At 58.7% G+C, this 25,885-nt stretch overlaps 1 protein-coding gene across 3 annotated transcripts in view; it reads right to left on the bottom strand.

Annotated features, from left to right (window-relative positions):
• Window positions 1–25,885, bottom strand: part of INPP5A (inositol polyphosphate-5-phosphatase A) — a 159,215-nt gene that overhangs the window by 36,667 nt on the left and 96,663 nt on the right. For all 3 annotated transcript variants that reach the window (XM_005671580.3, XM_003133237.6, XM_021073890.1), the window contains exons 5-8: window positions 19,112–19,175; window positions 10,791–10,894; window positions 5,370–5,422; window positions 3,340–3,459 (exon numbers count right to left, since the gene is read on the bottom strand). In XM_005671580.3, coding sequence (XP_005671637.1) covers window positions 3,340–3,459; window positions 5,370–5,422; window positions 10,791–10,894; window positions 19,112–19,175 — 341 coding nt within the window. The remainder of the gene's footprint in view (window positions 1–3,339; window positions 3,460–5,369; window positions 5,423–10,790; window positions 10,895–19,111; window positions 19,176–25,885) is intronic.

Genomic DNA, 25,885 nt, shown 5'->3' with positions numbered 1-25,885 from the left:
GACTGCACAGAACAGTCCAGAAGTGACAGGCCCTGGATTTGAGACAAACGAGGACTCAGGAGGAAAACCCGGAGTGTCGAAGGCACCCACACTCCACTTCCAAAGAGAAGGACGAGCTGGGAAAGTGCGCTGACACTGCTGAGCGCGGGGAGGGATTTCACCCTCCCCTCCCACGCTCTCCGGCGTGTCAGTCATTTTCAATGGCACCAAGGGTTCACGACAGACACCACGGACCAGCCCGCTCTGTGCAGCCCGCGGGGGTGCACACGGCCCACCGGGGGCCCCCGGCTGATGCCAGGCACACGTAGGGTGGCGAGGACACTGCCCAAGGCCCGGGACACCCGCCGCCCAGCTGGGCTCCAACCGGAAGAGGGACAACGGCCACCTAGGCTTCCAGGCTGAAGGACACCTGAAGCGGGGGCAGCTGGGGACCAGCACCTGCCCTCAGAGCCGCAGGTGAGGCCAGAGCCACAGTTCTGCCTGCGGCCAGCCGCACGGAGCAGCCCGGCCACCGCCAGCCTCAGCCTGGAGCTGCCTTTGCCTGGAGACCAGGCCTTTCTTGGGCGGGCTGACCAGCCAGGCGAGCTCTGGGAACGGCCCGAGGAGAAACCCTGAGACGGAGGGTCTTTGAGCCGCTGACAGCTGACTGATGACTGCCCCCAGGACGACAAAGGGGAGCTGTGTGGCGGCCGCATCACACCGCCTCGCCCTGGGAAACTAATTGCTCGGAATTGTTCCGGGCGGCATTATTTTTCTGGCAATCATTTTCTTTGAATGCCCAAAATGAGCATGAAACAACTCTTTTGACCAGACATAAAAGTCAAATGTCCCAATGCTGATCAAATTAACTTCAGTGCTGTGACAATGGACTGTGTTTGTGAGGAGATACTGGGGGACAAAGGGGGGCTTTATGCCGGGATTTCACAGTCGTGATGCAGAGGGTCCCTGCCGACCTGGCGGCCGCGTCGCAAAGGGGACACACAAGAGCCCTGTCACTTGTGGAAAAAAATCTCATTTCACGGCCGAAAGCTTGGGAGATTTCAGGGAGGGCTGTGTGAGCAGAGGCCCCTGCTGCTGGTTTATGCCCCAAACGCTCCCCAAGAGTGTGGCTGAGTGCCGGGGACAGGGGCCCGCCGCCTCCAGCCCAGCCCGCGCCTCTGGCGGAAGGGACGCCACGCCGCCCGCCCCGGGGCTGCAGCCCGCCCCCAGCCCCCGTCTCTGAGCCTGACGAGCTTCACTAATGAGAGGTTTGTCTTCTTTAATCTTTCAGAACAAGAGATTTAAAGCAAAAATTCACGGCGCAAAAAACATCAATTATTAGTTGCCATAAACCCCAGACAAACCCAGCAGCTGCCCCCTATTAACACTGGAAATCCTATTTTCCGACGCGTCCAAGGTGAATCCTTCCCAGTAAGCCCTGCTCAGCGCGGGCAGCTCCCCGCCGTGGGCGTCACGGGAGCCGTGACACACTTCCCAAAGTTCACATGCTTCAGATGAGAGTTTGCCCCTCGAGTTTTTAAAATCAGCTTTTAAATCTTGGAATAATCTTCAATTTACAGAAAAGGTGCAAACAGACCGCCGGCACCTCTGGTTCTAACTCGAGGTCCCCCCACCAGCGTGGGGACAGGACATGGGGCCGAGGCCACCTTTCCGGGCTCTGACGCCACACGCCCCGAGGGAAGTGCAGGCCTGAGGGGCTTTACGGGAGATTAAGTCGGGAAGGCGGGCTCCTCTCGAGCCCCCTCGCCGTCTCCCCGCGTCCACACCGGCCGCAGACAATGTTCCCAGCGGTTCCCAACGCCCTGAATGGGGCACTGTTGGTGGCAGCGTCCATTCAAAGGGCCAGCCTGGCTTTGTCCTCCAATCGGCAGAGCAGAATGCAGTCTGCTGGTGGCTGCCAAAAGGTTAGCTGCCCGGATGAAAGGGCGGCCGTCACTCACCACCCCCACAGGGCGGCCCTTTGTGCGGTGGCCGGGCCCGCGGGGAGGTCCGGATCTGCGGCTGGCTGAGCCCCCAGGCGCGGCTCGTGGGAATGCGGGGCCTCGGGGAAGGGCCCGGACCCCAGGCTGCCTCCCCGCGGCCGTGTGGGCCGGCGGCGCATGTTGAGGCCGTCTGCCCGGGGACCAGTCCGTCCCCCAAGCGGCTGGCTCCACATCCCTCTGAAGGGCTGGAGGGGCCGGGCGGCTGGGGGCCCCGCAGCGCCCCACCCAGCAGCTCCAGGATGCCAGTCCCATCCTGAGAGGTCACCCCTCCCAGGAGGGCTGCTCCCGAATCCGACGTGACCACCCCCTGCCGCCACGCCACCCCCAGGAGTCAAGGCGGCTCCCTCAGCTCTGCCAGCAGCGCTGCAGTGACAACCCAGGGCCTCAACACCGACCAGGTGACACTGGCACCTGGTTGCAGGTGGTCCTGAGGGGCCAAGGTGAGTGGCCCCGCCCCACACTGCAGCCCTGGGGTGGCTCCTGGGACAAAGTGACAAGGCCCCAGTGTCAGCTGAGAGCCAGCTCTGGCCTGGCTCAGCTCAGCCCGGGACACCCGGGGCCCCCAGGAGGTGAGGGCCAGGCCTCAGAGTTGGAGACCCGCAGACCCGTGTGGACCTGTGGCTGCTTGGACGGGGTCGCGGACCCGATCGTGGGGACCCTGGAGGTGACCAGATGGCCTCGTCGTGGCTGGTGACGGAGGACACACCCCAGCCCTTCCCACTGGTCCCAAGCGTGTCCCGGCCAAGCACGCGGAGGGACAGAGCCCCACTCGGGAGTCCCTAGAAGATGCCATCCTGAGCCTGGGTGGACGGCTGGCCCCCACGGGGACGATGGGCAGGAAGCAGGCCGCGCGTGGGCGTGGTGGCCAGGGCTCTGGCCAAGGGCCCATCTGAAAATCGACCAAACACAGCCTATTAATTGGGGCGAGGGCGGCCTTTCTTTCCCAGAAGACAGCCCATCAGTGCTGACCCCGCGAAAGGTCACACGAGACCATCGCAGACAGATGGACGGCCCCAGAGGGCCTGGTGGGAGGGTCCCTGCTCTGAAGCCACCAAGGCTGCCTCCCCTCTGGCCAGAAGCCTGGGCCCAGACCTGGACCTGGGAAGCTGGGGTAGAGCTGGGGTGGGGGGCTGGCAGACCTCGCACAGCCTGGCTGCTTCAGGGGCCCAGAGCCCAAGCCCAGGGGCACTCACTCCTGAGCCTGCCTTGGCATAGGGGCCGGGGTTTGTGCATTATCCTTGGGTTGGCATTTGTGAGCTCCGTATTTGCAGTAAACAGGAAAAAGCAGACTGGGAAAAGTGGCTCAAAGTGCGAGCCACGAGCCTTCCGGAGGCGGAGGGCGGCCGGCGGCACTCACCTGTCGAGCACGTAGCCCAGGGCCTTGTGCCGGATCCCCGAGTACACCGACGGGCTGGTCTCCCAGGCCACCAGGTTGGAAGCGTCGTGGAAAAGATGGATGTTCACCAAGTCAAAGGCGCTGCAGGGACAGACGGGAGGCTTGTGACCTGGAATCGGCCGGTCGCCTGTGGTGTCCCCCCGGGCGTCCCCACTGCGCTCCCCGGGGCACGTGCGGCCAGGCCTGAAGGGCAGGCCCTCCAAGCTGCAGTCAGAGAGCACACGGGACCAGACTGCGAGTCCTCCAACCTCCTCATGGACGCAGGTGCTCGGCCAGCGGCAAAGGGAACTTGCACATGATCTGAGAAAGCTTCCCAGGTTTTGCACCAAAGGTGGGGTAGGGAGGGGGGAGGAGGGAAGGAAAGAGGGGAGGGGGAGGGAGGGGGAGGGGAGGGGAGGGGGAGGGGAGGGGGAAGGGAGGAGGGAGGGGAGGAGGGAGGGGAGGAGGAGGGGTGAGCAGAGAGGAGGGAGGGAGGAGAGGGAGAGGAGAGGGAAGAGGGGAGGGAAGGGATAAGAGGGGAGAGGGGAGGAGGGGGAGGGGAAGGGGGAGGGGGAGGGGAAGGAATGGGAGGGGAGGGGAGGGGAGGAGGAGGGGAGGAGGAAGGGGGAAGGGAGGGGGAGGGGAGGGGAGAAGAGGGGGAGGGAAGGGGAGGAAGGGGGAGGGGAGGAGGGGGAGGGTAGGGGAAGGGGAGTGGAGGGGAGGGGGAAGGGGGAAGGGAGGGGGAGGGGAGGAGGGGAAAGGGGGGAAGGGAGGGGGAGGGGAGGAGGGGGGAGGGGAGAAGGGAAGGCTCCTCAGGGGCAGCTGCAGGGGCAGCCTGAAGCCCCCTGTGCATGTCAGTGCTCAACTGTGGGGTCTCCGAGGAGTCGGGGCCCCCGGGACACAGGATTCATTTCACTTCCAGGAAGAAGCCCCCAGGTCACAGCCCCTGCAAAACCTATGGTGAAACCCCAGGGGCTCCAGTGTCTGCCTGGACTTCTGCAGGGACAAGGTGCGGCTGGATTTGGCCACTTCAGCCTCCCCGGGCTCGTGGAGACCCTGACGGGGGTAGGGTGGGGTGGGGTGGGGTGTGGTGGGGGGGCGGTCCCTGCCATTGGCAGAGACAGGACCACCGGTCAGGAGCCAGTGAGACGCATAACTGAGCTAACAGCACGCCCCAGAGCACCAGTAGGGAGCTCGAATTCTCTCCTACGGCCCCACCATGACCCCAGGCCCCCGGAGGTCACCCTGCTCCCCTAGGCCAAGTCCGAGGGAGGGGGGGCTGTGGCAAGGATGGCGAGGGCACAGTGACAGGGCAGGTCACGAAGGCTATGGCTGTCTCGGGCCCGGGTGCTCTCTTGCCCGGACCTCCGCCCCACCGAGGGGCCTGCGTGGAAACAGAGGGGCAGCTGAGGGCCCAGCTGTGGTCACCGGCCAGCGCTGGCACCCTGGCAGGGGCTCGGCTCCTGAGGACTGGCCGCACCCCCAGCCTGGACACGCGGTCGGTCAGCAGCAGGTCAGCTCTCTCAGGGCCCGCAGCAGGCAACACCCTCATCCAGGCCTTGCTGTGCTGGCCAGACAGCCAAGCGCAGGTCAGAGGAGTGGGGAGCCGGTCCTGCCAGGGTCTTACCACAGCAGAAGGGGGGCACACGCCTGGCATGACAGCCCCCAGGAAGGCCATGCCCGAGTCCCCGACTTAGTGAGGGTCCTACCTCACTGCCCCACGCCCGGCAGGACGTGCACTGAAGGCTGCAGGGGGAGCTCCAGGGGGCAGGGCTACGGGAGAGGCCCGGGGCGCAGGAGGGGTGAGTGGGGACAGCGGGGCCCCGGGCCGGGCGACAACGCTACGTCACACGGCGTCACCCTTTACAAAGGGTAAAGGCGGAGGGTTGGCAGCTCGGGCGCTGGGGTCCGGCCGCCTTTGACGGACGTCCGCAGAGGGACACCGCTTGTGTCCCTACAAAAGGGGACACGTCCTGGGTGTCGGGACGCGGGAGCGGCCACAGTGGACGTACCAGTCCGCAATGCACCACCTCGTCCGGATGAAGCCTTTCCTTGACCACTTGCACTGAAAAATAAACAGGGCACACTGGTCAGCGGCTGACGGCCAGGGCGCCTGAGACGCTGCCTCAGTCGGGAAACTGGAAATGGGCGCCACTCTGCCAGCTGCGGGTGGGGGGGACCGAGGGCCATGACCACACCTTCTCCTCTCCCCGCTGCCCAGACTGGAGAATCCCATCCTGGAGGAGGATGCCCTGGCCGAGCTCAGGGGAGCCCTGAGTGGCGCCCCGCAGGCCTGGCAGGTGACACGATGCTGGAAGGAAGCTGGCTGTCCGCTGTGGAGGCCCCTCCTGGTGAGCTCCCCGCCTGCCGGAGAGCCTGGGGGCCGCTGGCAAACAGAGGCGGCAGCCAAACCAAGAAGCCGGCTCCCCCAGAGCACCGCTGCAGGAGCAGCGGGCAGAGGCGCTGACTTCCCACAGCCCCGACTGCCCCTGAGGACCGGCGGCTGGGGGGAGCACGGCCCACAGCTGGGCTGGCGCCTGCCCTGTCCAGCATCAGTGACCACCTTGTCCCCTGGTACTCACACTGGGCAGGGAAGGAGGGTGGGATGCAGCCGGGCTGCCCAGCGAGACGCTCTGTGATGACAGACCTGTGCCAGGCTGCCACTGGCACCAAGGCCACTGAGCCCCGAGGAGCCCTGTGCCACAGGGTCACCTTAATCAGCTCTAATCTGAATGGTCACACTGTACAGGTGGCTTCAGGGCCTTCTGGGGGGGCTCCCACCTGGCACCCCTCGCAAGCCCCCAGGAGGCACTGGTGCCGTGGTGCCTGGGCCGTGGCAGGGGGTGACCTAACTTCTGGGCTCAGGGTGAACCCGTGGAGGAGAACGGGGTCAGGCGGCGTCCCTGGAAAGAGCCAGCGGGAGCAGCCTGCGGTGGCCCCACGTGGACGGAGGCCTGGGAGGCCGCGCCGAGCTGCAGGGCAGTAAGCAAGGCACACGGGGCGCCTGAGCAGGACAACTGGCAGCTGGGGTCTCCCTGGTGTGCCCAAGCCACCTGCTCCTTGGAGAAAGAACCTCAACTAGAAGCCGTATTCTCTCGATGGACCGAGCTCTGAGGTCTCAGGCATCGCGACCTTGGCCAGGCGGGGGTAGGGGAAGGGCCACGCTCGGGCATCAGGAGGGACAGGTGGCTTTGCAATGGAGATGACTGCGGGTGGCTCGCTGCACACCCCCTGCCTGAGACACACGCCCACCCACACGTAAGCACATACGCTGCCTGCACCTGCTCGCCGGGGCAGCATCCGCGTCGGGGAGGCACCGGGGTGGGGAAGCTGCGGCTTCTGACACAGAAGCTTCTGGGGTCCCCTCTGCTTCTTTCTGGCGGACGGGACGGCGGGGCAGGAGCCCCGGGTGGCTCTCCGCCACGTCCCGCGGGCGGGGGTGGCCACGCCGCTCACCGCCCAATATGAAGTCCCTGCTCAGACGCCCTGTTAATAGGATTCCTTTACCAGCAGATGGATAGCGAACCCAGACGGCTTCATCTACTAAAAGACGGCATAAATCACGGTGAGAAAAGGGAGGCTGCGGGAAGGTTATCACCACACAGCCTCGCCGTGAAAGGCCCGCTCCAGAGCATTAGCGAAATGAATTCATCTTTCATGAGAGCCTGGAGCAGCCCCGTGATCTATGGTAACAACCAATTTCTCACTCGGGCGAGAGGAAAAAAATGCCTTGGCCCTGATCGACTACACAAATCTGCTTTTTAAAAATGGTCTCGCATTATCTGGAGTGCTGCTCCCAGAGGCAGCATTTGAAATTCATGTCGAGCCAAAAGCACCCATAAATCACCAGGCAAAGTTTGTTGGTTTATGTGCAGCGGCTGTAATTATACGGAATTGCGCTATGCCTCCGTCATGGTAATTACATTTAGATTATCCTTAAATGGTGGTAATCAAAGAAAGAGAAATCAGTCTTAAACTAATTCCCTCCCCCAAAATGTGTGCCGAGGAAGCCAGAGGACTGGCCTGCGGCTCAGCCGGAGGCCGGAGCCGGGGCCCCAGTGCCGCCGCGCCGCAGGCTCCCAGGCACCGCGGTCCTGCCCGGCGGCCTGCGGACCCCGAGGGACCATGAGGGGCGTCCAGCGAGGACACCCAGAGCCCTGTCCAAGGTTGCGGGGTTCCCCGCAGCCGAGAAAGTCCGCACTCTTGACTGTCAGATGCATTTGTGTTTTTCCCGTAAGATTTTCCTTCGGTAAATTTATCAAGATGGAAGGAAAACGAACACGTCTCAGACCCAACGGACTGCACGCGGAGACAGTTCCCAGCGGCACCGTCACGCGGGGCGGGGTGACAGGGCCCAGGGTGGGGGTCGCCTCCCCCAGCCACACGCTGCTTTCCAGCTGCGACAGCTGGTCCACCCAAGCCCTTCCCCCAGAGGTGCGTCCTCGCCCCTGCCTGCAGCGGCCCTGCCTGCAGATGCGACCGTGAGGGTGTCCAGAGCCAGGGCCCCCTCGCTGCCTGTCCCCACGCAGGGGAGGCTGTGCAGGGGGTGGGACACCACAGCTGAGGCCCCCACCATCCTACGTCAGCTCGGCCGCAGCCTCGAAGCCCCCAGGCCCCGTGAAGGAAGGGAGAGGTGGGGAGGCCCCCAAACATGCTGAGCCTGGGGAGGGGCCCTCAGAGGGATGCCACTTTCCGGAGGGGCAGAGGCCAGAGCCGCAGGGGCGGGGCAGGGAGGGAAGGCCGGGGCCCAGGACCAGACACCTGCTCTGGAGGAACCAGTGCCCCCTGGTCCCCTTCTGCCCTCAGGAGGACAGGTGACCATCACCGCGGGGCATCACAGCTCTTGGCTGACCTGGCTCGGAGGCTGCAGGTGCATGAGAGGACTGTGAATTCTGGAGTCACTGGCAAGCAACGGCTGTCACCAGGGTCACTCAGGCCAGCCCTGGCTGCCCAGCCCAGCTGCCCTGGGCATGCTGCCTTCCCTCCCAGGGGCACGGCCCTTGGGCTGCCAGTGGCCCTCACTGCCCTTTCTGGTGCAGCTCTGCCAGCCTCCAGCCTCTCAAGTGCCACCTCCTCTGGGGCACCCCCTCAGCCACGTGGGGGGAGATTGCCCCTCCTGGGCTGGGGTCAGACCCCAGGGTGGGGGGAGGGAAAAGCCAGGGATGACCCTGGCCGGGGCCTAGAGATTCTGGGGGCTTCTCACGCAGGGGGTGCTGGGCCACCAGCCCGAGGAGGGCCAGGACCCTGGACATTGCCTGGGGCATCACGGCCCCTCCTGCAGCCTCTTCCTTGGCCACTTCAGGGCTGTCCCCAGGCTGCCCCAGGGCCGCCTCCCGCATTGGCCACCCTCGTCCTCTGCTCTGCATTCTGAGGGCAGCTTAAAAGAAATCTTTAAGCTGGCTTCTGCCTACCATTGAGAAGCCAGCATCCAGGAAGAGGCCGAGACCCCACCTTGTGGTGCTGCAGCCCCTGCCCCCACCCCGGCCTCCCCACAGCTTTGCGCCGATTCCACTGGGGTCCCTGGTCACTCTCAGGCGGGGCCAGTGCCGGCTCCAGTGCTGATGCAGGGGCACGAGGGGGAGGCTCGGTAGGGCCAGGGGCCAGGAGACCAGCAGTGACAGCCTCTGAAACGGATGTCGCGGCCCTGGCCTGTTAAAAAGGGAACCTCAGGCCCACTCTCCCGGTGGACGCGTCCACCTGCCAACATCCGGGGTAAGCCACAGGGCTCACAGAACTGAAGCTTCCAGAGCTTTCCAGCTGCATCCTCCACTCACTCAGAATGCAGAGCAGAGGGCGAGGGCGGCCAGTGTGGGAGGCGGCCCCTGACACCGCGTCCTTGGCTGGGGGACAATGGATGAGGAAGCCGCGCCCAGCGTGACAAGAATGCCCATCCTTCACGGAGGCGGCCACAATTCCTTCACTCCAGGACCGGGTCATAAAGCAAGTTAATAAAGTTGTGGCCTTGCTGAAATCACCCTCGAGTGCAGCAGGGGCGTCGCCACCGCGTGGCGGGCCAGCCTCCCTGGGGCGGGCAGACCTCTGCGCAGGGTGGGCGCGGGAGGCACAGAAACACAGCAGTTCAGAGCGGACGCCCAGCTCCCGGGGTCACCTGCAAGGGGTTCCACTGCCGCGTCACACCTGCAAGACCTACAGGGGGCCAACCAGGGGCCGCACAGGAATTACGGGAGTAGGAGACACCAAGAATGCCAGCGATCACAACAACACCCAAACACCAGAATCCAGCATGACGTGGGCGGCGGCATACAGAAATGCACAGAAACCCAGAGGGAGTGTACCCACGTGTTCTGACTGTCTGAGCAGTGGGCGGGCGGCTCCTTTGGTGTCTCTTTTTCTTTTTTTTGGGGGGGGGGACTTTTGTCTTTTTAGGGCTGCATCTGAGGCATCGGGAGGTTTCCAGGCTAGGGGTCGAATCGGAGCTGTAGCTGCCAGCCTATGTCACAGCCACAGCAATGCGGGTTCCGAGACGCGTCTGCGACCTACACCACAGCTCATGGCAATGCCGGATCCTTAACCCATGGAGTGAGGCCACGGACCGAACCTGCAACCTCAGGGATACTAGTCAGGTTCGTTAACCACCGAGCCACGACGGGAACTCCTCCGTTAGTTTCTGAGCTATGAGGCAGGCAGTGTGGCTGCCACACGGGGCTTGGGTAGGGCACCGGCTCCAGCCAGTGTGACCGCAGAAATGGTACCCTGCCTCAGTTATTAGAAACAATACAAGGATACTAGGAACTGGAGTCTGTGCATCTGCTTTTTTTAGCCGAGTTTTATGACATCTAAATACAGAGCAGGTCTTTCTCATGAAAGGTTAATGTTCAAATTGAGACTCTAAAACACTGTGTTTTGGAGACAATACAAAAAAAAATTAAAATATCTCATTGTTAAAAATACTGTTGTTAGAAATACTTAAAAGCTGAAACAGATTTTTGGACACAACGGATTAAATAAAAATTAACATGAAAAAAAAGGTTGTGCCTGTCAGTGGCCGCAGCCCAAGGCTTTATTAGCTGCGAGCCCAGCCCCTGCCCTTCAGGCGGGGACGGGGCAGCCCCATGTGCCACAGCCCAGAGCCACCCAGCTGTCTGGCTGGGCAGCACCCCGGCTGGAGGGACCCGCTCATCCTGGGTTCGCGAGGGGCCCTCGGCAGCCTGCAGCCCCGATGAACGGATGGTTCTTGCTCCATCCTTGGGGAAGGTTCCTTTGCTGGAAGTGAGGATTAGAAAACACACCTTTGGGTGGGAGGACGTCGCCCGATTCTCCCCGGCCTAGAACCACCCAGAGGGACCCACACGGGCTTTGGAACCTCGGAGCGTGACACAGCCAGGGTGGGCCCCGGCGCCCTGACCGCCACGTGCCACGTCGGGGGCGACACAGGCTGAACGCGCGGCTGAGCCGCACCCGGCGGCGCCCACCTCGGGGAAGTAGTCCTGCGGGAACTTTTCCTTCTCCAGCATGGGCGTGCTCTCCAGCGTGTCCGAGTAGATCTCCTTCCCCGCGACTTTCTTGTACTTCTTGCCTGGAAAAGAGCAGAAGCAGGAGGGCTAAGGCCAGTGCCTCGGGCCCGTCCCGCCCGGCGGCCCTGGGGAGCCAGCGGCGCCCCCGAGGAAGAGCGACAAGGGTGGCGACCCCAGGAGGCAGCTGCACCCGGGACGCGTGTGCTCATAGATTCCCGTCCCTGACCTGGAGGGGACACGCCGCTTCATTAGCCCCCGGGAGCTTCCCGCCTGCAGGTTTACAGGGGCTAAGTGGCATCCTCTGTTCAAACCGCGACTGCAGTTAAAAGGGCCATGGAGGTACCGTTTGCTCATGCGCCTGCGAGTTTATTTAATAGCATTGATCTCCCCTCACGTCCAGCCCATAGCACTCATGTCCAAGGAGGAGTCTCCACGTGAGACGGAGGGAAATTCAGGATGGCCGGATTCCGGACCGGTGCTCCCTGGCCGCCTGCCCCATCCATGCCCAGGGGGGCCCTTCCCGCATCTGGCTGACTCCCCCGCCAGGCCTGGGATTGCTTCCCTCCGCCAACCGACAACCCTACGCCCACCGTGGGGCCTCACGGACACGCGTGTCCGTCCTCAGACTCTTTCCGGCCCGGGGGATGAAAGGCAGCCAGCCCCCTGCCCCTGCAAAACACCAGGCAGGAGCTTGTGCGGGCCTGCCGAGGCCACCAGGGAGACCCCCCAGATGGTGCCCACTGGTTGCCGGCCCACCCCACACACTCCCCTGTCCCTGGGCTGGGATACCGGGCTGCTAGGGACAAAGGACACACTGTCCGTTTGGTCAGAGGGTCAGTGCCCCCCCCCATGCAGGAGCAGCAGCAATGAGACAGGCCATGTCTTCTCAGTGACTCAGGGGACACAGGACAGAGCCCCCTCACCCCCACCCGGGCAGATCTGCACACACTGTGCCCACTGATCCTCTCTCCTTGGTCCCAAACTGCAGACACGCCCCTGAGACGACCAGTCGTGTGGTTCTGAAGCTGCCCCCACCCCTGCCCGCAGCCCCCAGACACCACACGCATCACATCGCCTCCAAGAGCCATTGGAGGCAAGTAGGCAAGGCTGTGAGCCAGGAGGTGGTGCCTGGCAAAGGTGGGCAGGGCTGCTGTGAACAAGCGACCCCGGCACTGCGACCAGTCCGTGAGAGCCACCTGCGCGGGAACAGCGCAGAGCGAGCGCGTGCCATCACAGGTGGCACTTTCTGCAACTACCGCCCACCTTGTGGGACAGCATGGAGCTGACACTGGCCCACACGGCCTGCACACCACGCAAGGCGCTCCCAGAGGGCACACATGCTGTTCCTGTCAGGGGCAGACCGGCCACCCTGACACAGGGCGGGGCGGCTGACCCCTCTCTCTGACAGCAGGCCTGCCCCCAGAGACTGCCAGGCCACCGTGTTCGCAGGGGGTCTGTGGCCTGCCTCACCCCCCAGCCTGCCCCTGCCACCAACCCCACAAGCTCAAATGCCCCTTCTGAGCTCCTCCTGCAGCGGTCGGCACCTGGGTGTCCACCGAGCACCATGGGGCTAGGGCCAGAAGCCGAGGACAAGGACAGAAGGCCCAGCCTCAACCTCCTGGGAGCCCTGAGGCCGTGGACACAAAGGGAATTTGGGCATTAGACGTGGAGATGGACATGGATTGGGCCACGGGGCATGGACGCTCCCTGAGTGAGGCAGCCACGAGAGGCCCGAGACGAGTCTTGCTAGAGGAGCCTGAACTCGCCAGGAAGGAGGAATCCACTCCGGAGTGTGGAGGACCTGGGGGTGTCCCCCTGGGGAAGGGGGGCCGCTGGAGCAGGGCTGAGGGAGGAGTGAGGGGCGGCCCTGGGGCCCCGCAGGGCACCTGCGGAGGGCAAGGGCCGGGCGAAGGCTGCCCTTGCCCGCTTCTAAGGGCCGCCCTACTCCCGGGCATCCAGCTGTGTCACTGGGAGGCCCCGAGGTGCTGCTGTGGCCATGGGAGGGGCTTGTGGCCTCGCTGACCCGGGACGGGGAAGCTCACACTGGGGGCTGAGCCCCCCGGGTATCCCCGCCACCCCCGGCTCCTTCACTGATAGCCACGGCGCGGGCCGAGCTTCGCCTGGACCTGAGAATAAAGAAAGTTCTTTCTAAAAGTCTGTGTCTGCAGCTTCCTCGTAGTGGAAGCTGAATCACCCCAGCAGCCCACCGGAGACCAGTTCATGGGCTGCAGAGGGAAGACCGCCCCCAAAGCAGACGTCCTCAGGGCCGACACCCAGCCCTCCGAGCGCCAGGCGTGCGCAGGTGCGGGGCCAGCCCCGAGCTGCGGGCGGAGGCTGGTTCTGCGGAGGCAAGGCGAGCCCGGTGTCGCCCGGGAGGAGGGAGGAGGCTGGGGAGGGTGAGGCGGGAGAGGCGGCCCCGACCTCTCCTAAACACACGCCGTCGTCCTCAGAGCAGTCTGGGGGTCAGGACAACTGAGCTGAGCGGCGCGTCCCCCCCGCCGCCCCGCCCTCCCCACCAGGCCCCCCACCGCCCCAAGCGGGCCAGCTCTCCCAGGGACGGGTTCCGACAGTCCGCGATGACGGGCGCCCTCCCCAGCGGCTTCCGGCCCTGAACACCCCGTCCTCCCTCCACCCCACGGACCAGCCACGCTCCGCGGACTCCGGAGCCCCTCACACGTCGGCTTCTCTCCGCAGCACTCGCTTCAGGTTCCTCTGTGTCTTTCGGTGTCTGGACAGCCCGACTGGTTCGGCTGCAGAATTAGACTCCAGCATGTGCCCGGAGGACTCTGGAGGACACGTGTCCTGCTTCCGGCTTTTGCCAACTACGAACGGAGGTGCTAGAACCCCTCCCGCGCGGGTGCTGTGCGGGTGTCCGTTCTTGGCTCATCCGGGTGGATCCTGAGGGGGTGTGAGCATGGCCTTAGCTGGGTAAGAATCTGCGGAGATGTCTTCCAAAGGGGCTGCACCATTTTGCACCCCCACCGGCCACGGATGAGAGTTCCTGTTGCTCCACATACAGGTAGGTGGAGCTGCCAATTTTTCAGGTTTTAGCCATTCTCCTAGGTGTGTAGCGGTTTTAACTGTCGTTTTAATTTGCACCATTCTGATGACATATAAAGCTGAATAGTTTCATCACATGTTTATTTGTGTTTACATGTTTATGCACCTTCTTGGGTGAGACGTCTGTTCAAATCCTAAGCCTGCTTTTTTTTTTTGCTTGTTAGGGCCGCACCTGCAGCGTATGGAGGTTCCCAGGCTAGGGGTCAAATCAGAGCTACAGCTGCTGGCCTACACCACAGCCAGAGCAACACAGGATCTGAGCCACATCTGTGACCTACACCACAGGTTACGGCAACACCCGATCCTTAACCCACTGAGCGAGGCCAGGGATTGAACCTGCATCTCATGGTTCCTAGTCAGATTCATTTCTGCTGCACCGTGACAGGAACTCCCTAAGCTCACTTTTAAACTGGATTGTTTTCAGAGCCCCGTCGTGGTGTAGGTCACAGATGCAGCTCGGATCTGGCATTGCTGTGGCTGTGGTGTAGGCCAGTGGCTACAGCTCTGATTAGACCCCTAGCCTGGGAACCTCCATATACCTCAGGTGCGGCCCCAAAAATATAAAAGACAAAATAAATAAATTAAATAAATTGGGTTGTTTTCTTATTGTTGAGTTTAAGAGTTCTTTGTATATTTTGTGTAACAGTCTTTTTCTCCCAGTCTGTGACTTTTCTTCTCAATCTCTTAATAGTATCTCTTGCAGAGAAGTTTTCCATTTCAGTAAAGTCCAACTTAGCAATTTTGTCTTTCATGGATCATGCTTTTTAGTATTGTATCTAAAAAATCATCACTGGGGTTCCCACTGTGGTGCAGCAGAAACAAATCCAACTAGGAACCATGAGGTTGCGGGTGAGATCCCTGGCCTCGCTCAGTGAGTTAAGGATCCACCGTTGCCATGAGCTGTGGTTTTGGCCAGCAGCTATAGCTCCGATTAGACCCCTAGCCTGGGAACCTCCATATGCCATCAGTGCGGCCCTAAAAAGCAAATAAATAAATGAAATTAAAAACTCACCACTAATCCCAAAGTTACCTACATTCCTCCTGTGTTATCACCTAGGAGTTTTAGAGTTTCACTTTTTATATTTAGGTCAAGGATCTTTTTTGTTGTTGTTGTTGTTTTTTGATTTTTAGGGCCAAATCTGCGGCATATGGAAGCTCCCAGATTTGGGGCTGAATTGGAGCTGCAGCTGCCAGCCTATGCCACAGCCATAGCAACTCAGGATCCTTAACCCACTGAGTGGAGCCAGGGATGGAACCCACGTCCTCATGGATACTAGTCAGGCTGGTTACTGCTGAGCCCTGACGGGAACTCCTGGGATGTATTCTGAGTTAGCTTTTGTGAAGGTGGAAGGCCTGTAACTGACTGATTTGGGGTCCAGTGGTCCCAGCACCATGTCGTTGAGATTATCTCTGCTCCACTTTATCGTCTCCGCTCCTTTGTCAAACATGAGTCAACTGTATCTGTGTGCGTCTACATCTGGTCGGTGCCTCTGATCTATCTGTCTCTTCTTTCGCCAACCCCACACCACCTTCACAAAAGCTAACTCAGAATGCATCCCAGGAGTTCCCAGTTCGGTAGATGGCCCTGGCGTTGAGCAGGGTTAGTCTTCTGACTCAGCTCTTCTCCTTCAATACCGTGTTGGCTGTTTCGGGTCTTCTGCGTCGCCTTGTAAACTTGAGGGTCAGCCTGTTGATACCCACAAAATAACTTGCTGGGATTTTGACTGGGATTAGGTTGAATCTATGGTTCGAGTTGGGAAGACGCAACATCTTGACAACACGGAGTCTTCCTCTCCATGAACATGGACTCTCTCTCTCCCTTTATTTGAATCATCTTTGATGCCTTTCATCAGGTTTGGCAGTTTTCCTTGTGTAGCTATCACACGTATTTTGTTAGATTTAAATACTTCTTTTGCGTGTGTGTGCAAATGTAAATGATATTTTTACTTCTGTTGGCAGAGAGGATAGCCACTCACTTCTGCATATCAACCTCACATCCTGCAGCCTTGCTTGTTGCACCTGTTCTCCTTGCTGCTGCTGTTGTTGGTTCCTTGGGATCTTCTGTATAAACATGACAGTTAAGAACTAGGAAAACCTTTTCCCATCAATAAGCCTTTTATTTCCTTTTCTTGTCTTATTGCATTAGTCACCATTTCCAACATGCTGCTGAAGAGAAACGGTGAGAGGCCATCCCTCCCTTTTGAGGGATAAGCATCTAGCTTCTCACCAGGAAGTATGATGTGGTGTAGAATCTCTGTAGATGTTCTTTACCGAGTTGAGGAAATTCCCCTCTATTTGATAGTTTGCTAAGAGTTTTTATTATAAATCGGTGTTGGATTTCATCAAATATGTTTTTGACATCTATTGACATAACCATGTGATTTTTCTTCTTTAGCCTGTTCATATGACGGATTACATTAATTGATCTTACAATGCTGAATTGGGCTTGCATACCTGGGATAAATCTGAACTGGTCATGGTATATAACTTTTCTTATTCATTGCTGGTTTTCAGTTGCTAATATAATGTTGAAGATTTTATATTCCTTCATGCACATAAAATATACTTACCTGCATTTTTCCCTTTTTTGTAGTATTTTTTACATAATGTTAGTATTATGGTAATGCTGGCCTCATAGAATGAATTACAAAGTTTTCCCTCTGCTTTTCTTTTCTGGGAGAAATCCTAGAGAATTGGTATAACTTCTTCCTTAAATTCATGAGTGAAACTCTCGGCCTGATGCTTTCTTTTTGAGAAGGTCATTAATTATTGTTTGAATTTCTTTCAATGGATAAAGGCTATTCATATTACCTAGCCTTCCTTGAATGAGTTTTGGTAAATCCTGTCTTTCAAGGAAGTGGGCTAAGTCATCAAACCTACAGGCACAGACTTGTTCCCAAACCATATTACTTTATTATGTTTTCCATGTTCATGGGATCAGTAGCAGTGGCCCCTCTCTTATTTCTAATATTACTCATCTGTGTCTTCTTGTTTTCTTTGCAAGGCCAGCTAAAGGTTTACCATTTTATTGATCTTTTCAAAGCACCAGCTTTCGGTTTCACTAATTTTCTCTACTGAATTGAGCTACAGGTTTATGCTCCAGTTCTTATGATTTCTTTTCTTCTTCGGACTTAGCTCACTCTTCTTCTCACTTCCTCAGGTGCAACAGGAAGGTTAGAGGAGGCTGAAATTGTCTACCTCCTGCCCGATGGTCAGGTCCGGATCAGATCCAGGGCTGGGCTCTGGTGAAAAGGTTTCCCTTGAGGACAGGCCTTTAAGGAACAGAATGCTCTGGCCACATTCCAGAATCGCTGCCTTCCTCCCTGCCAGAAGCGCATGGGCTTTTTCTTCGATTTCCACCAGGAGAACAAGGTGGGTTCCTGGAGGTAAGACCCACTGAAGTGTGGGGCCCTAAGCTGGATGCCTGGGCGATCCTCCCACCAGCTTCCCATGGTGGGCCTCCCTTTGGTGTCCTGACCATGCAGTGGTCTCTGCTCTGCATGGCCCCTAACTCTCTGGGTCCACCTGTCTGTCTCCTAGCTTGGCGGCAGCACGTTGCCTTGTGACCTTGCTTCTCTACTGATCTAAGAAGAATCATCTTGTTTCAGCTTCTTGGGAGGATGGGAGCAGAAACTTCCAAGCTCTTCACATGTTGGACCTGAAACTGGAGCCCTTTCATCCCTTTTGGGGAATCTTACATGTCTAAGTAGGAATGTATTTGTTAAAATCCAGGCTATTTTCTTCAAACTTTCCACAAATGCTTTTGCTGTAGCTCAATTCCAGGCAGGGGGGCAAGCCTTGGAGAGCAGGGGCTGTGGAGTGGCGGCAGGTGGCCCACCCCTGCTCAAGACCCCTGCCAAGCCCCAGACCCCGTGGGATCCAATAACACCTGCCACAGCAAGCACCGTGGTTTCAAATTCGACACAGCCTCTGGCCAGGTTCGCCGGCTCAGGGGCCGACCACTGCCCGTTTCAGCACAGTTCTTGTCACTGACGACGTGGAAAGCCCTGGCTGAGGTTTGCCTGGGTCAAAGTCATATCTAAGGCACAGGGTTACAGAAACCGTGGGCTAGCCAGGTACCCCAAGGCCCATTTGATTCAGTGATAAATCGGCATGCAAACAGTTACTTGGAAAACGGAGATGCTTCACAGATGGTTCATGCGAAGCTGAAGTGGGGGTTGTTAGAGGTGCAGCCCCGCCCTGCTTCCAGCTCTGCAGCCTGAGGATATGACACGCGGGCCGGTGTCTGTCAAGACCGCGGAGGGAGCAGCCAGTGCCCCTGGCGCCTGCCCGGTCTGCCTGGCCACCGCAAGCTCCTCGGAAACTCAGATGCTGTGAGTCAAGTGCGCAAAGAATCCTCGGGCAACGGGGCCAGCGAAAAATCACCCTGCTGGCTGGAGCCCCGCTCTCCACGACGGGTTCCTGCTCAAGTCATCTGCGCGGAAGGCTCGATGCCTCCCGACGGAGTGACGAGAATGAACCTGAACCAACGGGCATAAGCAGCTGCTCCCGGCCCTCACTCCTTCGGCGGCGTTTCAGGTTAACGTGATCTGGCTCAGCAGCCCCCGTGGCCCTCAGAAGGGATTATGTCTGACATGGAAAGACCACACCGTGGGGAAGACAAGCTCGCACACGTCCTGCAGACTGAAGGGGACAGGGACCAAACTCCTCAGATCCGGGGGTGACTCGACTGCCCTCGGGGTCAGACGGCGGGGCGGGAGCTGTGCCCCGAGCGTCTTGGGGTGAGTCTCCTACAGATGCATGAATTGTGCCTGTTACACACGGGACAGTGTCCGCGCTGCCACGAATGGGTGCTCGTGTCCATCTTCCTCTGAAACACGCCACCGTGCGGTGCATTTTCACGTTCTCGCATCCGACAGGCTCACAGACACCAGCCGCATCCTTCTCCTCTCAGCCTGACCACAGGAAAGAGCCACCCACCTGAGCCTCGCCTGGGAAGCAGGAGGGTGGCCAGGGCACCGGGCAGGGCGGGCTGGCAGGGGAGGGGGCGGCGTCCAGGGCAGACTGGTTGCCTCCGTTCAGAGGAGCCAGAAAGCAGGGCCTACGACTCCCTGTCAGTGACCACGGCAAACGATGCCACCAAACCTAGACCACGTGGGGAGGGAGGGACCCAGAGCAGCCAGACTGCTGCGCAGGGGCTCGGGGCCACCAAGGCAGAGAATCCCAGAAGACGGCAAAGAAGACAGCACGGAGCTTACCTTTAAAGTCAAATTGGTAGATGCTCTTTAAGGATTCGTGAAGAAAGTAGAAGCTCCCTAGTGCCTGCAGAGCAAACAGAGAATTCCAGTGAGACTATTTCTAAGCAGTTCTGAGCGCTGAGAAGCCTCTTCAGGACGAGAAAAGAGGTGAGCTCATCGCAGCTTAATCTCAGGTCCTGAAACTCAAGTCCGCCACTGACCACTCCCCACCACGGGATCCCCGGGATCACGGTCTCCGCCAACGCCGGAGTCCACGGCTCCTTGGCAGAGGTGCCCCCCTCCCACCCCACCCCCAAGTCGCGTCTGCAGTGCACGGCTGCTCGGTCCAGTGGGCAAGGGTCACCAGAGCTGGGCTGGCCCCGAGTGCCCGGACACAGCTCCACCTCGGGCAGCGCACTTGTCCCTGCCCGGTGCGACGGCCATCCTCTGCCCAGTCCAACCCTCCCTGTTCACCTGCTCATCCTTCAGGACTGAGCTGCAGCCCCACTTCCCAGGGAGCCACCGGCCCCTCCCCATCCATGGAGCAGCCACACAAGCACCCACGCAGGCCCCCAGGCGCCAGCAGCTACTCTGGGCGATGGGGTCCGGTCCTGCTCGCAGCCCAGGAAAAGGCCCAAGTACAGGGGCCGGGGGTGGGGGGGTGGGGGGCGGGGATGGGACCCCTGACACCGGAACTCCCTCGTCTACCTGGAAGTCAAACCTAATGTGTGTACGAGTATCCACATGTGACGGGGACGCAGGTGTGCTGTCAGGGCTGATGGCTCCACACAGAGCATGCGCAGAGTAAACGGCGCACAAGCAGGGGCTCCCTGCCCCACCCCTCCACCAGGCACCTGTTCCCTGCCCCTCCGAGGAGGCAGCTCCGGGCATGCTGAGGGCCGCCAGCGTCGCCTTCGTCTTTGACCAGTTGAGGCCACGCCAAGAAGAGGCGGGAGGGACACAGGCGGTAGGAAGACAAACCCTCCTGAACAAACCCCCACTGCCACTCCACTGGCATCAGCCTCGGAGAGGGCCTCTCCTCACTTGCTTCTAAAGAAAGCACTTGGAAAAAGTCCAAGTAAATAAATGTGACTGCAAACATTTGAACCATCACCTCGTTGAATGCGATAAAATTAATACAGTACTAAGAACTTTACAATAAATAAATGGAAAATAAATTGCCAACGCAGGTTCAGAAAGTGTAATTCACAGAGTCAGAAAATCCATAATTAGCTCTAATGAATATTTCAAGTCCAAGTTCAGCCCAACTTTTTCAATGTCTGACCGACTCCATCAATACAGTTGGGGGCCCATTTACCACTGGCCACGAGGACACCGGGGGCAGCATGCCGGGCAGCAGGTCAGCGGCGTGTTCGTCACATCTGAGAATATTGACTTCTTGCTTGTTTCACTAAAAACAATTAAAATGCCTTTTACATATTGATAAACCTGGCTGTCAAGAGCACTTACTAATTCTCCATGAGTGAGGCTGTCGTATCTCTGCCAAGCAGCAGACGCAGGGCGGGCCCCTGACCCCGGTGGCAGGACGGCCTCTCGGTGCCGCTATGGGGACGGACAGGCCCGAGGGCACGCCCCAGGGCCGGCCTTCAGGGCTCTGAAGGGGTGCTGGGTATGCACTGGATCCGGGGCCGCGGCCCAAAGCTCCCAGGCCCCCCACCCGGGCATCGCTGGGCCCTTTGAGCAACTGCAAACGCTACGAAGCCAGTCCTCTGCCTCCGCCCCCGTGGGCTCACAGGAGGAGCTGAGCTCTGACGGCCGCAGGCCCCGCGCAGACCCCTCCCCACGCTGGCAGGAAGCCGTGCGTCCACAGAGGTTGAGCGAGGGCAAGGCACCGGCTCACCGCACAGTCATTCCTTGGTCCTCCGCCACCCTGCGTGTGCCAGCAAACCAGACGGTGGGTTTGTCCACACCTCCGCACTCGCAGGGGCGCCCGGGGCGTGTTCGCCTCCAGCCTCCGGCATCAGCCGCTTTTCCATGAGACAGGCTGTCCCCAACACTTGAACCAAATCCACCGAGCAGCCGGGGGCACAGGAGCGACTTTCTCTTCTCCAAACACAACGAAAGAGGAAACCATCCTTATGCTTCTCACACATGACCCTGGGGCAGCAGTGGGGCCTCCGAGGGAACCCCCCAAGTCCCCAGGGAGCTCACCCACCTCTGTCTCCTGAGAGACCTGAGGTCACAGGGTAGCTCAAGGGGGATCCTGCCTGTCAGGAAGGCCAGCTCCGTTTGTCCAGGGCCACACAGCTCCTCTGAGAAGGCAGGGCTTTAGGTTGCTTCTGTGGATGAAGGGTTCTCAACTCTTTTTTGTTGCTGTTGTCTTTTTAGAGCCGCACACACACAGCATATGGAGGTTCCCAGGCCAGGGGTTGAATCAGAACTACAGCCGCCAGCCTACACCACAGCCACAGCAACATGGGATCTGAGCCGCGTCTTCGATCTACACCACAGCTCACAGCAATGCCAGATCCTTAACCCACTGAGTGAGGCCAGGGATCGAACCCGCAACCTCTTAGATAGCAGTCGGGTTCTTAACCCGCTAAGCCACAATGGGAACTTCTCAACTCCTTATTTTAAAATAGTAAAATACGAGGATCTACGAAGAGGTAAAAACTTAAGATATTGATGACAGCTTGTCTTCAAGTCTGCAACAAATACAGAATCAACAGCCTTGACTGACTCTTGGCTGGAAAGGCCCTTTAGTTTGGAGAACAGGATGAATGCCCCTGTCCAGGAGGCAGCAGATGATGCCCCAAGGACACAGGACCCCAGATGAGGGACATGGCCCAGTGCGGGAACACAGGGTGTGGGGTCAGGAAAGCACCTGCACTCAGCTCGGGCCTGACGTCCCGTCGGGATCAGCTGCCAACGTCTCTGCTCCCTGAGAACAAGGCCCGGGACACCAGAGCCTGGGCCTGACACAGCCCCCTGACACGGGGACACGTCACGACGGTCAGAACCCCCGCCCCCCATGGGCTCCGAGCACAGAGCCACAGGGAGATGGCTGCGTCAAGTAAACGCACAGCCCCCACCTCCCTCCAAGTTTACAGCCAAGGGAAACTTGCATAAACGCACACAGGGCTCGCTCTCCGAGAAGCCGGGGCTCCCATGTGCGAGAACGCACGGCGGCGCTTCCAGAAATAGCAGAACAGCCTCCCGAATGCTTAGTGACATGAAGGCCAGACAAATGGAAATATTCCTACGATGGAATACGAGCTGGCAAGGAAATAAACAAATGATACCAAAACCCGTAGATGGGCATCGCCCAGTTGAGAAAGCGGAAGGTTCCTAAAACATCATAAGGCACGACGCCACGGTAACGAAGGCATGGCCCGAGGGGCACGGAGCAGCCGGGTGTCGCTGGGATTATGTAACAAGCAACAGGATGATAAGCACAAGGGTCAGAACAGGGTCGTGGGAGGCGGGCAGGGCAGTGAGCGAGGGCAGGGTCGGGGCAGGTGTCACCCCTCTGGAAAGACCTCAGGTTGCTCGGGGGCTGTGGGTGTTCGCTGTGCTGGGTGCTCCCGAGGCCCCTGTCCCCTCCCCAGAGGTGGTTGCCACCATGAATGCCGACGAGCAAGGTTAAGGCACCCAAGGCAGAGCTCAGAGCCTTCACCAGCTTCGTTGGCGCCATCAGATCCACCTGCTCCTGGGAACTTGCTTTATTTTCCACTCAAAGCTGTATTTTCACAACATCTGGTGCTGAGACGTCGCATGAGCTACATTTCAATGCCACGCGGTGTGGCACACGATGATGCTGAGACTTAGGCATCGGGTGGCGCTGGTGGACATGAGGACAGCTTCCGCTGCTCCCGCCACCAGAACCGAGGCTGCAAGAACACGGCCCCCGTCAGAGGCACACACGCGCGCATGCGTGTTAAGTGTGCGCGTGCACTCGAGACAGGCGGTTGGAGTCTCTGGGTCAGGTGCCCGCGTCTCCAGGTGGCTTCCGTGAGCCCCGCACACCTTCGCCCACTTCCCTTCCTTCGCTGACTCACGCGCATCACCAAGAACCTGCCCTCCTTTCGCTTTTTACTCGTCAGGGTTTCATGGTAACTGTTGCTAAGTGAAAGCGTTTATTTTGAAGGTCGTCGAGTTAATTGCTATATTCCTTCCTGGTTTTCTGTTTTTACATCTTATTTGGAAACAGTTTTCTAACCTGACTCCACAAGGATATTCTCTACATTTCCATGTAAAGGGGTAAGATTGTTTTCTTCCTGTTTAAGTTTTTACAATAACAGGAACTTATTTTGAGGACAGGCACCAGGTGAAAATCTAGTGCTGTTTCGCTACACGTGGGATGCCACCTTGCCTGCTGTCCCCGGCGTCTCTGTGACTCTCCTCTGCGTCGACATGTCGCCATCCATTTGGGGTCTGTTCTCTCTCTCACACACACACACACACACGCACACACACACACACACACGCATACTTTTTTTTCCTCACGTTATCCTCCATCATGCTCCGTCACAAGTGACTAGATACAGTTTCCCGTGCTGTACAGCAGGAGCTCATTGCTCATCCACTCCAAAGGCAATAGCTTGCATCAATGAACCCCAGATTCCCAGTCCATCCACTCCCTCCCCCGCCCCCTTGGCAACCACACGTCTGTTCTCCATGTCCATGGGTTTGTTTCTTTTCTGTAGATAGCTTCATTTGTGATTCCACATATATGTGATATCATATAGTATTTGCCTTTCTCTTTCTGACTTGCGTCACTCGGTACGAGAATCCCTGGTTCCATCCATGTTGCTGCAAATGGCATTATTTTGTTCTTTTTTATGGCTGAGTAGTATTCCGTTGTGTATATATACACCACATCTTCTTAATCTATTCATCTGTTGATGGGCATTTAAGTTGTTTCCCTGTCTTGGCTGTTGTGAATAGTGCTGCAGTGAACGTAGGGATGCATGTATCTTTTTTGGTGAAGGTTTTGTTAGGATAAATGCCCAGGAGTGGGATTGCTGGGTCATGTGGTAGTTCTATACTTAGTTTTCGGAGATGCCTCCATACCGCTTTCCATAGCGGTTACACAATAAGCCTTAATATTTAGTTGCACACATGAACACTTCATTGTGTTTGTCTTCCCAATTGCTTGTATTGCTTTTGGCCCTTTGTACTTCCACGTGGAGCCCCAGAACAAGGCCAGTCTAACCCAAAACACCCTGCTGGGGTCAAGGTTACAAGACACAGGCTGACTTGGGGACAGCAGACATGGCTGAGCCTTCCTTCCCACACACAGGATATTCCTTTAACCGTAATGAAGTCTTTAAACTGTTGTTTCATGCAGTTTTATGATTTTCTCCATCAAGGTCTTGACGATATTTTGTCAGATTTATTCTTAGGTGTCTTATTTTCTGTTGCTGTTAGAAAATAAACGTTTTAGCCGCCGTTGGTTTGCAGCCATGTTGCTGGCCTGTGGCGATCCCACGGCTTCTGTGCGTTACTCTTGCATCCAGCCACTTGCTCAGCTCCATCTTGGCCGGAATAATTGAAGAGTCTCCGCGTGTTGCGAAGGATGGCTTGTTTCTTCACAGTCCAGACACCTGTTCGTTCCCTTTTGTTTTTGCATCCTGTTCAAGGGCCAGGCCTTCTGGTTGCACTGAACAAAGGAGCCTGGCTCTGTCCTGAGAGCAGTCTGTGCGTGCCAGGCGTGGGGTGCAAGGTGAGGGGGCGTCTCTGGAAGCCCCCACCGCCCCGCCACACACCAGCTCTTGCACATGCAGGCCTTCCCCGGGGCACATGGTCCCCGCGCACACTTCCCACCAAGAGTCCAGCCTCTCCGGACTCGGGACCGCATGGTCACCCTCCGGCCCTCTTTGGCCTCCTGCGGCTTCTCCACCACTGTGTCCTCCCCACCCCTCGTCAGCTTCTCGCCCACAGACCTGCTGCCCTCCCGACACCCCTCTGCCCCGCACCGGGCCGGAGCCCTGCCCCCTCCACTGCTGAAGGCTACTGCCTCCAGCCTCTCCTCCAGCTGCTGCGGGGTGACGGGGCATCAGCCCTGTCCAGTCACGGCTCTGCTGTCCAGTCACCCTCCCTGGCCTCCCCTCATGGTCCCTAGTCCCCCACACCCGGTCACAAAGTTCTGGCCATGCTGGCCTCTGGGCCTGGGGGTGCCAAGTTCTGTCTTCACCAAGGCATCACCTGCCGGGCCAGCTTCTCAAGAGCCCCGCTGCTGAGGGTTCCCATGAAAACGCTGCCTCCTCTGAGCAGCCCTCCTGGACTGCAGCCCAGCAGAGCCCCGTCTGCAGTGCTGCCCACCCTGGTTGTGCACTTATTCCCCTCCTACCACAGGTCTCCTTACCAGGGGGCGGGGGGGAGCCCCTTGAGGGCGGTCCTGTCCCCTCGAGTCCCCAGCACAACGCCTGGCAGGCAGGAGAACCCGCTGCCTCCTGGTGAAATGGGAGTGACGCGAGGCGTGGGGACCCCCGAGGAGCGACAGGTAAGCGGCTCGGAGCGAACATGCAGGGCCTGTGCGCGGCGTCAAGGACAACCGACGCGTCGCCTCATGGTGCGTCCTGGCAGCTGAGCGGACTGCCAAAAAAGCCGCGCTTTTTACCAATAAGGGGAACAACCAGTTCACAAGAATAAGCCCTAAGACTCCTGGTTTTAAAACAATTTAATAGATTGAGCAATAAATCAAAGCGAAGTTACTATAACATTCATTAGATTATAAATAATAATAAATGAAACAAGGCTTTCGTTTAAATCAATGTGGAGCTTCATTGATCTTGTCCTGCATAATAAACTCGCGGCCGGACAACCAAATTG

This window comes from Sus scrofa, chromosome 14 (genome assembly GCF_000003025.6).
Source record: "Sus scrofa isolate TJ Tabasco breed Duroc chromosome 14, Sscrofa11.1, whole genome shotgun sequence".
NCBI lineage: Eukaryota > Metazoa > Chordata > Mammalia > Artiodactyla > Suidae > Sus > Sus scrofa.
This window is presented reverse-complemented; position numbering and strand designations above follow the sequence as displayed.